Consider the following 13,007-nt stretch of genomic DNA (forward strand, 5'->3'; position numbering starts at 1 on the left):
AGTTATCCAGTGCAGCTCAGCTGAGAAAACCAGTCCAAATATCCAGCTGTGATATATATGTGATAAATATATAAAAAGCTGAGTAGAAACTCAGCTTTTTCCACTGGGGGGGAAAGAACTTCGCCAGAAGCAATGCATCTATCTGCAGAAAATGCAGGTAATCTAATTCATTCACATTCTACTGTTGTGTAGGTCAGATAAATTATGTAGTTGATAGCTACTCAGTTTATCTTTATGTCCCAGAAGTATTACTATTGTAGAACCCTTTTGTTAAAATTGTGCTGCAGGCCCCACATTTGCTAATGTAAAAATCTTGGAAGTGAATCACAAACCTAAATTATAATTGTATTTTGTTTCTTCAAATATACAGGACTTTTGTCTAGTTGTTATTGGAACATCTGGAATAGCAGGTTACCAACCTTCTGGTCACATTATGGGTGTATACAGTGTCTTTCTTTTAAAATGTGCAGAATAATGATTGAAAGAGTTGAACTTGCACATTGTGTCTAGAGCACAGAAACATGCCATTCATCCCAGCGGGTCTATACCCATGTTTATGCCCTTTTGATGCATCAGCATATCCTTCTGTTCCTTGCTCCCTAATGTGCTTATCTACATTCCCCTTAAATGCATTAATGCCTTTTGCATCAATTACTCCTTGTGATTGTGTGCTCCACATTTACCACTCTGGATAACAATGTTTTTCCTGAATGTTTTATCAAATTTATTCGTGATTTTCTTAGACATATGACCTCTCGTTTGGAATCCCCACAAGTGGAAACATTCTAGCTCACTGGAAGACAAACTATCATGCGATATTGGGCTATAATTAGGTAGTCTGAAAGGTGAGCAAATAATGCAGTGCTGATTTATTTGATTCCACCCCCTCCCATATAACTGAGTCTTAATGTATCTACTTCAGTATTCACACTCAAGTATTTTAATTCATATTTTTATTTCCTTTTAATTACTTTATTATGTAGGAATTAGGATTGTGGAAAACTGCTCCAACTCCTATGATATACATGACTGTCCAGGTAATTAATCACAGAGCAGTTGATGAGTCCAGTTGAGGTTGAGGTTAGCTGAAATGCTGGCTTTTTGACTGATAATCATCAAGAATTACACATTGTAGCAAAGATCAGTTAATTACAACTGGAAAATGGCAAAACGGCAGAACATTTTAAAAGGTTGCTAGTTTACTTGCTTGTGTGTAGCTGCATCCTGCGATTTCAGTTGGTAGAATAAGTGCTTTTTCAAAAATAATCCACCGCTTGGGGAACCATACCTCATGCCACTCCCTTCGCACCATCCCCCCATGCTGTTTTACCCCCTCCATTCCACCTCTTGAGTGTTTTATGTTTGATGAGGTTGTTCTGCAGAACTCTGTTATTCCACATCTGTGTGGCCAGTTAGATTTTTAAAAAATGTTGGTAACATTCGGGTACTGAGTGTACCGAGGCACACTGACCTTTGACCTCTGGAATGTGCATTTGAGCCAGGACAGGCTGGCAGGATGAGCCTTAAGTTTTCAGGCTGTATTAGCCTATTGTAAATAGATTTTGGTCAGTCTCAATCCAATGACTGGTTTCGTGGGCCCAGAGCATGCAACTGCTCATAACATGCCTTCTCTGAGGAGCCATGTCGATTGAGGTACAGGCAAAAGAAATGTCACATTGGTACAATAAGGAGATCTGTAAAACTCATGGTTGTGGCAAAGTTACACTTTCCTATGCTGTATCTAATCAGGACATATTTGACCCTGCACACCTCAATTGGAAAGATGTGCCAGCATTAGCATTCTTTAGCTTGCTGAAGATTAACAAAAAGATGTTAATATAAGTTATTTCCCGCTTTTATTGGGAGAGAAACAAGTTGAATGTTCAAAGCAGACAGTGATGAGCATCCCCCTTGTACAATTGTACAAATGCATAAAGTGCACAATTAAAATTTAAGCGGGTTCAAACTGAGCTGAATTTAACAATTTTTAAATGAACATCTCATCAATGTTGTGATTGTGTTTATTTTATTTTGCCAAGTGTATTATGTTGTATAGCAACAAGGTGAGCTAGCCACAAATTTAATGAAGACTGATGACTCATGGTTGTGATTGGGAATGCAAAGACTTCAGGAAATTAAGTTATAAACAGACAAGTGACAGACGTCCCATAAGTTATTATCTCTGCCAAGCAGCCTGAAATACACTTTTGATTCAGCATATCAGTTCATCAGCATTTGAATTTCTCTACACAAGGAACCCTTTACATGCTGTTTGGACATAATTCCAAACAGGAGGGCAGCGTTTGGAGATTTGCGGCATCCATTTTTGTCTACACTTCAGATGTTTTTCCCCTATTTAAAGTTGCTATGTAAATGAACATTGTGTAGTTTGTATTCTTAAGCATGTTCGAAAATCGGGCTTCAGGGAATCAATTAACCCTTTTTCCCAAACTCTGAAATGATACAAGGTGATAGCCTTTATTAGTGACATTGGTTATGTTTTATTCAGTGTAAATAAGATCTGACACATGCTAATGTCTGAGCAGTAGTGTCAAAGTGCAACAGCATTGCCGTTACACTCTGGGTAGAAGCACAGTCTCCACATAAATGTTGCATGGTCTGCCTCCGATGCTGTGGCACCAGTCAATGTAATATGTAAACCTGTACAAGTCTCTGATCTTATGTTTTTTTTACACATCAAAGTCTCTGGAGACTGATTTAACCCAGTCATTGCCTAGCTACCATTTGAATGAGCCAATTACAAAAGACAATTGAACCATCTGTGCCTGCCCAAGCCATGTCAAATGCTCAAAACAATTGGCTTCCCAAACTCTGTCCATGGTTCAGGGAATCAGCATTCCCATGCCAAGCAGTGAAAACATGATAATAGCCTTGGAACCCAATTGTCTTATCTAGGATTCAAGGCATTGTTGTTCCTCTTATCTCTGGGAGCTATTTATCTCCCTGTTTACACAAAGCAAGTCATCTGCTCTCAGCTGTACAAGATTTCTGCTGAAGTCTGCCTTTTGACCATTTCCCATAAAGTCACCTGTCAACTGTTTTAATCTAGGGTGTATTACACAGCATTTTTAAAACAACTTTTTTAGTTGTGTTAAGAAGCTGAGGGAAATAAAAGGTTGCATAGGCCTGTTAAAGGATTCCTTAGGACAAATTCAGATCGACTTCCAGGTCATGGCCAATACTTTAAATCTTCAATCCTGTACACTGTGTTCAGTTGCTGTTATTGTGTAGTTAACAGTATCCTATAGTAATAATTCAGGTTTGTCTGTCCAAGCTATGTTGATTGATCAGGTCAAGGGGTGCAGTGCCTCAGTACACTCAGTACCCAAATGTTACAAAAAAATTTTAAATATATAATTGACCACACAGACATGGAATAACAGAGTTTTGCAGAACAACCTCATCAAACATAAAGCACTCACAAGAGGTGGATTGGAGGGGGGGAAATGGCTTGGGGGTGGGATGGTGTGAAGGGAGTGGCATGAGGTATGGAATGTGGGATGGGATGGCATGGGAGAGCTGGGATGGGGATGATAAAGGGATGAATGGGATGGGTAAGACAATACATAGATGATATGGGAAGGATTGAATGATATGGGGATTTAAAGAAGCACTCTTGCAATGAAAGATACTAGTTGCACTGCAGATATTTTGTGGGTCTCTGGTATTATAAGTTAAAATAGATGCAGAACTATTTCTGGAGAGAATAAGTAGTGTCAAATCAAATTGAGCTGCTCATCCAGTTGGTGTATACTCAAGTAGCTTAACAAAATGTAAAATAAAAATACCTGGAAAAACTCAGCAGGTCTGACAGCATCTGCGGAGAGGAACACAGTCAACGTTTCGAGTCCATATGACTCCTCAACAGACCTAAATGTAAGCTGTGCTAAAGGAACCCCTCGCTCATAAATTCAATAGATCGTTAAGTCTGGGATCATCCTGATCACCGGAGGTAACCTAATATTGTACTGATATTCCAAAAGGGCAATAAGTTAGAACCAGGAAATTATGGCCCATTAAATTGAAATCATTTGATGTTCTGTGTGACCAACTTGACAGGGAAGAGTCTATTGGTAGGAATGCAACATGGCTGCTGGAAAAGAAGTTACAAGGTTGATTTTTTTTTATTATTATTCATTCATGGGATGCTGGCTTCACTGGCTGGGCCAGCATTTAATGCCCATCCCTAATTGCCCTTGAGAAGGTGGTGGTGAGCTCCTGCCTTCAACCGCTGCAGTCCATGTGATGTAGGTACACCCACAGTGCTGTTGGGAAGGAAGCTCCAGGATTTTGACCCGGTGACAGTGAAGGAACGGCGATATATTTCCAAGTCAGGATGGAGAGTGACTTGGAGGGGAACTTCCAGGTGGTGGTGTTCCTATCTATCTGCCTGCCGCCCTTGCCCTTCTAGATGGGAGTGGTCATGGCCTTGGAAGGTGCTGTCTAAGAAGCCTTGGTGAATTCCTGCAGTGCACCTTGTAGATGGCACACACTGCTGCTACTGTGCATCGGTGGTGGAGGGAGTGAATGTTTGTGGATGTGGTGCCAATCAAGCAGGCTGTTTTGTCTTGGACAGTGTCAACTTCTTGAGTGTTGTGGGAGCTGCACTCACCCAGCCAAGTAGGGAGTATTCCATCACGCTCCTGACTTGTACCTTGTAGATGGCGTACAGGCTTTGGGGAGTCAGGAGGTGGGTTACTTGTCACATGATTCCTAGCCTCTGACCTGTTCTTGTAGCCACTGTATTTATATGGCTAGTCCAGTTCAGCTTCTGGCCAATGGTAACCCCCACAGGACGTTGATAGTGGGGGATTCAATGATGGTAATGCCATTGAACATCGAGGGGTGATGGTCGGATTCTCTCCTGTTGGAGATGGTCATTGCCCGGCACTTGTGTGTGTGGTGCGAATGTTACTTGCCACTTGTCAGTCCACTTGATGATGACAATCAGGTAAACAGTGTCAAAAGCTTTTAAAAAGTCCACATAGACAAGTTACCTCACCCTAGGTTGCTATATATGGTAGAGTCTTGTAGAATTGGAGGGTAGATCTTGGTTAGATAGGGAATTGGCTGGATTCTTGAAGCTAAATCGCTTTCATGAAATCCTCTGATCTGCATAGTTTTGAGTTTGACTGCATTGTGCTGTATCCATGGACAAGAGCAAGACCTTCTCTACAACCTGACAAGAGGCAATAATATTCCATCAGACAACCTATAGACTTTATAGAATAATGGTGACAAGTAAAATTTCCTGGAGGATTACCACCTGTTTCGGCCATCCCTATCACTTGTTGACACAAGTTCAGATCAGATGTGAATGCAAAAGCTAGGTTCTGAATAGAGATCACAACTTGTAGATTAAAGTTAGGCCAATCTTTCTCTCAGTATCAATTTAGCCTTAGCTAATTGTGCAGCATTTTTCCTATCATAGCTTACATTTGCTGCCTAGGCATTGTGATTAAAGTAATGAATATCCATTTTAAAGGATATTAAAAGGGATATTAGGATTGAATTTTTTTTTGCTGAACCAAACGTTTTTGAATTTTGAATACACTTTTAACCTTGAAGAAAATAAAAGCTTATATTTTTACAGTCATAACATTGAGCCTTTCAACGTTCATTGATTTACCGTTGGAAATTCTGCAAAATAATTTAATTTTTTTACTATTTGTTTCTTGTCTCTCTCCCCTAATCCTATTTCTATTTCCTAATTTTTCTTTTGTTTTCTGCACATTTAAATCTAATTTATGTTTCTAAGTTTATAGTTCCTGGTTTGGAATCTGTCCCAGTGAGGAGCAGAGTTTCAATTTTTTTTTGTCCTGCTCTCTCACATCACAGGTCCCCTGAGATGGAAAAGCTTTTTTTTTATCCTTTCATAGGATGTGGGCATCACTGAGTGGCCAGCATTTATTGCCCATCTCTAACTGGGATGGTACGTAACATATCACTTTATCTGAAATAGTTGTCAATGACATCCTTGTTAATCCTAAATTGATGACTTGACAATTGATGATAAGTTCCAGTCACCATTTGATGATAAGTCTCTGCTTTAAAGCCAATTTTTGGGGGCTGTTGTCAATGAGGTGAATGGTGAGCAGTGTTCTTTTGCCACTGGCTGGAAATTCCAGGCCTATATTTCTCCTTACTTTGTATCTTTTTTAAAGCCCTTTTGGGTCATACTTTTAATTGGCACAGCACAACAAGTGCAATGTAGAATCACTTAGGATTCCTATGCGCTGCCCGCAACCAACATGGATCAAACTTGGAACAAAGCTAAATAAAGTTGAAAGTATATGGGAGAATTGGACAACTGACCCGTATAATTATAAGCCCTTGCCAGGCAGGTGGCAAGAATAGTGAGCATCACCACTCAATATAAAACAGGAAAATGGCACAGAGAGCTTAAATACAAAAAATAAAGTGGCTACTATTAAGAAAGAGAAGTAACTGTAGAAGAGTTAGCTGCCAGGACAAGGCTGTCCTGTAGCCTGTAACTGTCCTGGATAATTCCTGCAATTGATTTCAAGACCCATCCTGACAAATAAGCACAACTTGTATAACTGTGTATGATGGTCTATATTATTGACAGACTCAGAAATGAACAGCAACTTGGAAAGAAGTTACTTATACCACTCTGGATATTCTCATTAAGTTTATGTACAAGTGGATTGACAATTTAATGCCGAATGTAGTATTCCAAGCCTGCAAAATAAGTTGAAAAGATAGTTGCTATATTTCATTCCGAAACACTGATTTATTAAGTTAAATACCATATTGCTTATATTTATTTTTCTTTTATTGTTTATCTTCATTTTTTTTTTTCTTGCTAACCATGACTTCATCAGTAGGTTTCCAGATTCTGTATTGAAATTCTCTCGAGCACAATGCAGCAGCTTAACTCATGCTGCAGTGTAGCGCACACACAGGTTTTAGGGAAGGAAAGATAAATACAGAACTAAACATCTGGAAAAAAAAGTCATATTCACCTCGAAGCGTTAACTCTGTTTCTCTCTTCGCAGATGCTGCCAGACCTGCTGAATATTTTCAGCACTTGTTTTTATTTCAGATTTACAGTATCTTCAGTATTTTGCTTTAATATTACTTAAAAAAAAGCTTCAGTTCCAGATGTTGAATCAGCTGGCTCCACCATTTTCAGTATATCATTATATGGCCGAGGAGGCCCTTCAAAGGGATTTATTAGTTGCATGAAGGACATGTGATTTTAACAAATTAGTCCAAGTGGGAATGGCTTACAAATGCAAGGTTTCTTGTTTGAATAGATTTTTCTATATAATCTTTCTTGGGCACACTTTAAATTCTGGTTGCAAGGTGAGATGTGTTATGTGATAATGCAATCCGCCTTTTTTTAATAATTAGCAATAATGTACAATTATACAGCAAGTTTTTAAACATTGAAACATGTCCCAAGGTGCTTCAGAGGCACGTAATATTGATAATGAGCTAAAGGAGGGAGATGTTCCAAGTGATGGCTTGGTCAAAAAAGTAAATTTTAAGCAGGGTTGTAAAGGTGAAGAGACAGGGAGGTAATTCCAGAGCTTAGTGTCTAAATGGCTGAAGACATGGCTGCCAAAGGGGCAAAGAGAATGGATTCATAATAGACCACAATTTGAAGAACACACAGCTTTTGGAGGTTGCAGAGATATAAACAAGTGAAGCCATGGAGGGATTGGAACAAAAGGATGAGAAATTTAAATTGCTGAACTGTGAACCAATGTAGGTAAGCATGCACGGGGATTATGGGTAAATGGAACTTGATGCAGGTTAGGATACAGATTGCACCTTTGTAAATTCACATTGAGGCTTCAACTCACAGCCATCTGACTCTGAGTGTTAACAGCTGAGCCAAATTGACACCAGTAATGCTGAAAAAAACAATTAACTAATCAATTTATGGGCTTAAACATTATTTCACATTTTTTAATAATGAAACTATATCCAAACAAGTTTTAAATGTTTCAAACACCTTGCTTATTGTTTATTCTCCATGGAGCTAAATGGTTCCCACATTATTGGAACACACAAGCCCCTTTGCTATCAGCAGAACAGATCATTCCTGTGGAGTAATAGGTTGCCTGTGCCTAGAATAAGGCTGTTAGCTCAGCATATATTGTGAATTAATGAGCTGGGAAATGGGCAGTATGCATATGGGGGCGGGGCCATTGAATATTTTTAAGGCAGAGGTGGATAGATTCTTGTTAGGCAAAGGAATCAAAGGTTATCGGGGTTAGATAGGAATGTGGAAATCAAAACACAAGAACACCAGCCATGATCTTATTGAATGGCGGAGCAGGCTCAAGGGGCCGAATGGTCTACTCCTGTTCCTATTTCCTATATTTAACAAAATAACACCATGTTTTAGATTGTTTAGTTTTTGATTGTATATGATAAGACACTGCAGGAACATTTTGGGGAAAAATAATGATCAGAATAATCGGGATAGAATTAATAGCCACATGGAAAAATGTAGATTGATTCAGAAGAGTCAGCATGGATTTGTTAAAGGAAAATTGTGTCTAACTAACTTGCCGGAGTTTTTGAAGAGGTAACAGAGATGGTTGATGAGGGAAAGGCCGTTGATGTGGTGTATATGGACTTCCAAAAGGCACTCGATACAGTGCCACACAACAGACTTGTAAGGAAAGTTATAGGTCATGGGATAAAAGGGACACTAGCAATGTGGATACAAATTGGCTGAGGGATAGGAAGCAGGGTAATGGTTAATGTGTATTTTTCGGACTGGAAGAAGGTTTGTAGTAGAGTTCCTCAGGGGTTGACAGTTTCAAAGTTTGCGGATGACACAAAACTTGGGAGAATTGTAAACTGTGAGAACAGTGTAGAACTTCAAAAGGACATTGACACATTGGTGGAGTGGGCAGATAGGTGGCAGATGAAGTTCAATGCGGAGAAGTGTGAGGTGATGCACTTTGGTACAAAGAACATGGAGAGACAGGATAAAATAAAGGATACTATTCTAAAGGGTGTGCAGGAGCAGAGAGACCTGAGTGTATATGTACATCAGTTAATAAAGGTGGCAGGACAGGTGTAGAGAGCTGTTTCTAAAGCATACAGTATTCTGGGCTTCATTAATAGGGGCATAGAGTATGAAAGCAGGGAGGTTTTATGAACATATAAGACACTGGTTAGACCTCAGCTGGAGTATTGTGTACAGTTCTGGGCACCACACTATAGGAAGGATGTGAACGCATTGGAGGGAGTGCAAAAGATGTTTACGAGAATGGTTCCAGGGATGAGACACTTCAGTTATGAGGAAAGATTGGAGAAGTTGGGACTGTTTTCCTTGGAGAGGAGAAGGCTGAGAGGGGACTTGATAGAAGTTTTCAAAATCATGAGGGGTCTGAACAGAGTAGATAGGGAGAAACTGTTCCTCCTTGTAAATGGATCGAGAATCAGAGGGCACAGTTTTAAAGTGTTTTGTAAAAGAAGCAAATGCGAGGCGAGAAAAAACTTTTTCATGCAGCAAGTGGTAAGGGTTTGGAATGCACTGCCTGGAAATGTGGTGGAGGCAGGTTTGACTGAGGCATTCAAGAAAGCATTGGATGATTATTTAAATAGAAACAATGTGCAGGGTTACGGGAGAAAAGGCAGGAGATTGACACCAATAAAATGCTCAGAGAGCTGGTGCAGGCACGATGGGCCAAATGGCCTCCTGCACTGTAATAATTCTGTGAAGCTAGGAGCCCTGTTACTGGCCTGAATGGTACCTAACCAATAAATTAACATACACAGTAATACCAATATGTAAAATTTTGTTCAATTAATAATACTGTCTTTACCATTAAAGCATTAGATGTTGCTACAAAGATAACTTAAGTTCTACAAAATAAAAGCTTGCAAATTGAGTGCATATGCTCTATGATGGTGATAATACACTTACCACAACATTAATTAGCATATAGATTTGTGGTTTGCATTTTCCTCAACCTCTTACAAAAGAATGTGAAAAGCTCACTTCTGCTGCTGGGAGCAATCAGTGCTGAGGTGCATGATAAGACTTAATAGCCTTCACATTTATTACATTAATTGGAATTTCCCCAGTCAGTGGAAGTACCAAATTGCAAATTTAATGATTTTTAAAACTTCACCTCCACCACCCCCCACCCCCGAATCCCCTCCAAAGTGGAAACATCGTCTCCACGTGTACCCTTTCAAACCCCTTAATAATTTTGAAGGCCTCTTTCAAATTACCACTTGGTCCTCTCTTTTCAAGGAAAAAAAGAACCCTAGCCTTTCAGTAGTTCCTGACAGTTGTATCTTCTTGGTTGTGGGATCATTCTTGTAAATCTCTTTTGCACTTTCTCCAGTGCTTCTTTATCCTTTTTTGTAATATGGGAACCAGAACTGTGAGCAGTATTCTGTCTACTCTAATGATGATTCCATATCAGTTAATGTAACTTTTTGAGGTTCCTTTCTTCTACAAGTGAAGCCTAGTGTTTTGCATATACTATTCATAGCTCTGTTAGCCTGTGATTCACATCTGTGCTTCTAGATCATTGTAAAATGTTTACATCTATGTGAAATTGGGTCTTCACTCAGAATTTTAATATCCTCAGAAAATTAAAATAGAGTATTTTTTTGAAAACATTTAGTTGTTTCATAAAACCATAGAAGATGCTCTGCAACCCTAACACTGTAAAGGTAACCTCTGGCTTCTTTTTCCTACTGTAAACCATCTTCTGAAACCCCTCTCCCTGTCTCCTTCGCTCTCACCTCCAACAATAAACATGAGGAGCTCATGCACCACTTCTTCATTATTGAGACCATCTGATTAGCTGCTTTTCCCTTCCCCTAGCTCACTTGGCTGAAGTTCCACTCTGCCCTAGCCTGGAAATCATATAGCTCTCTAGTTCCTCTCCTATTTCCCCTCGTGCCCTCAGAATTCATCTTGTTCATGAGACTTCCCTCGTCCTATTCCTACTAAATTGCTGACCACACAGTGTCCCTCCCTAGCCCCCATATTAGCTGTTATAGTTTAACAGTTCTCTCTCTTCAGGTACTATCCCTTTCTCCTTCAAAATTGCAGTCATCACTTCTCTGCTCAAAGAAACCAACCCTTGACACCACCGCCCTTGCAAACTACCTCATCTCCAACCTCCTTTTCCTTTCCAAAGTCCTTGAATGTATTGTCACCTCCCAGACCTATCTTTCCTGGAAGTCCATGTTGAATTCCTCTAATCAGGTTTTTGCTTATCATAGTACAGAAATTGCACTTATCAAATTCACAAATGGCATCCTATGTGATTGTGTCAAAGGCAGTCAATTTCCCCTTGTCCTTCTCAATCTGCCTGCAGCAGACATGGGTGAACATACAATCCTACTGCAACATCACTCAGCTGCATAAAGGGGAGAGGTTCTGCACTGGCCTGGTTCCATTCGTATCTATCTAACTGGAGTCAGTGTCACCTGCAGTGGATTCACTTCCTGCTCCTGTACCATTATTGCAGTATTCCCCAAGGATCTACGCTTACCCACCCCACCCCTTTATTTCGCATATACCTTAAGTCCCTCTTGAGCATTAGTTTTCACTGTAGGTTGATGACATCCAGATCCGCCTCATTACCACTACTGTCGCTGCTTGTCCGATATTCAGTACTCGCTGAGCAGAAAGTTCTATCAGTTAAAAATTGGGAAGACCGAAGCCATTGCCTTCATTCAGTGCTACAAACTCCATTCCCTGGCACCTGCTTCCATCCCACTCTCCCTGGCAACTGTCTTGAGGCTGAACCAGAATAAAACAATCTTGGTTTCAAATTTGTACCCAAAGTGAGCTTCCAACCACATATCCACACCATCACTAAGACAATCCATTTCCACATTATAACATCACATGACTCTGCCCCTGCCTCAATTCCTCTGCTAAAACCTTTGCCCATGCCTATTGTTGCCTCTAGATCTGACTGTCCCAATGCCTTCCACATTCTACCCATCATAAACTTCAGATCATCCAAGATCATGCTGCCAGTGTGCTTACTTGCACCATGCCCCAGTCACCTAATACCCCAATGCTTGGTGACCAACACGAGCTCTCACTTAAGCAACGGTTTGATTTTAAGATTCTCATCCTTATTTTTAAATCCATCCATGGCTTCGCCCCTCCCTATCTCTGTAATCTCCTACAGCCCCTCACTCTCTGAGATAACTGAGTTTATATAATTCCGGCCTCTCGAGCATCCACCTCACTACCTCTCTTTTCTCCTTCAGGCTGCTCCTTAAAACCTACCTCTTTGGTCAAGCTTTTGACCATCTGTCAGAATTTGCTTTATAATACATTTTAGGTTGTTTAATTTAATTCAAGGAACTATATAAGTTGTTGATCTAGTATGTGTGCCCTACCATTTTGGATTAGCACTTTGATCTGAGTGAAGTCGAGAGCCAGCTGGCCACAGTTTTCTGTGACGATGCTCCAAATGTCACTGAATAATATAGCAAGGGGTGGAGGCCCAAAATCATGTGCCTCAGCTGCTAAAAAAAATGTGGTTTTTTTTCTAAGGATATATTTTAGTAAATATAAAAGGGAAGAGTACTCCCTGTGGGAAAGTATTGTCTTAAGAATTACTTTCCTTCTACTGTGCTACATACTGAGCAACTTCAGCTATAAAGAAAATACAAGCACAGATTACTTTCTGGAGCTTGTCACCCAGACAAAACTTATGCAGCCACTTTTCTAAATGTGGAAATTAAAATAAATATGCTATAAAATATTTAAATTATGTAGTTGTAATGAATATCCATTGCATGTCAGTAATAGAAAATGTTTATTTTGGTTTCAAATCGATATTTCAAGTCAGTAGGTATTGTAGTAAGTAAGACGCATATAATGGGGATAAATTCATCTACCTTGATTTTGAAAAGACTTTTATCTTCAATTTTATCATTATGACTTACAGAAGCTATTGATCAATTCATAAAACTTATCATTTGTAAGTGCATCTTTTTAAATCAAATAA

The 13,007-nt window shown here is 39.7% G+C and overlaps 1 protein-coding gene across 3 annotated transcripts in view; it reads left to right on the forward strand.

Annotated features, from left to right (window-relative positions):
* LOC144694995 (membrane protein FAM174A-like) overlaps positions 1 to 13,007 on the forward strand; it is a 65,608-nt gene that overhangs the window by 36,365 nt on the left and 16,236 nt on the right. The window contains exon 3 of one of the 3 annotated variants that reach the window (XM_078565832.1): positions 744 to 819. The exons of the other annotated variants lie outside the window; for them this stretch is intronic. Coding sequence (XP_078421958.1) covers positions 744 to 789 — 46 coding nt within the window. The 3' untranslated portion in view covers positions 790 to 819. Of the gene's footprint in view, positions 1 to 743; positions 820 to 13,007 lie in introns of those variants that run through there. 3 annotated transcript variants of the gene reach the window in all.

The sequence above is a fragment of the Cetorhinus maximus genome, chromosome 2 (assembly GCF_964194155.1).
Source record: "Cetorhinus maximus chromosome 2, sCetMax3.hap1.1, whole genome shotgun sequence".
In the NCBI taxonomy this organism is placed as follows: domain Eukaryota; kingdom Metazoa; phylum Chordata; class Chondrichthyes; order Lamniformes; family Cetorhinidae; genus Cetorhinus; species Cetorhinus maximus.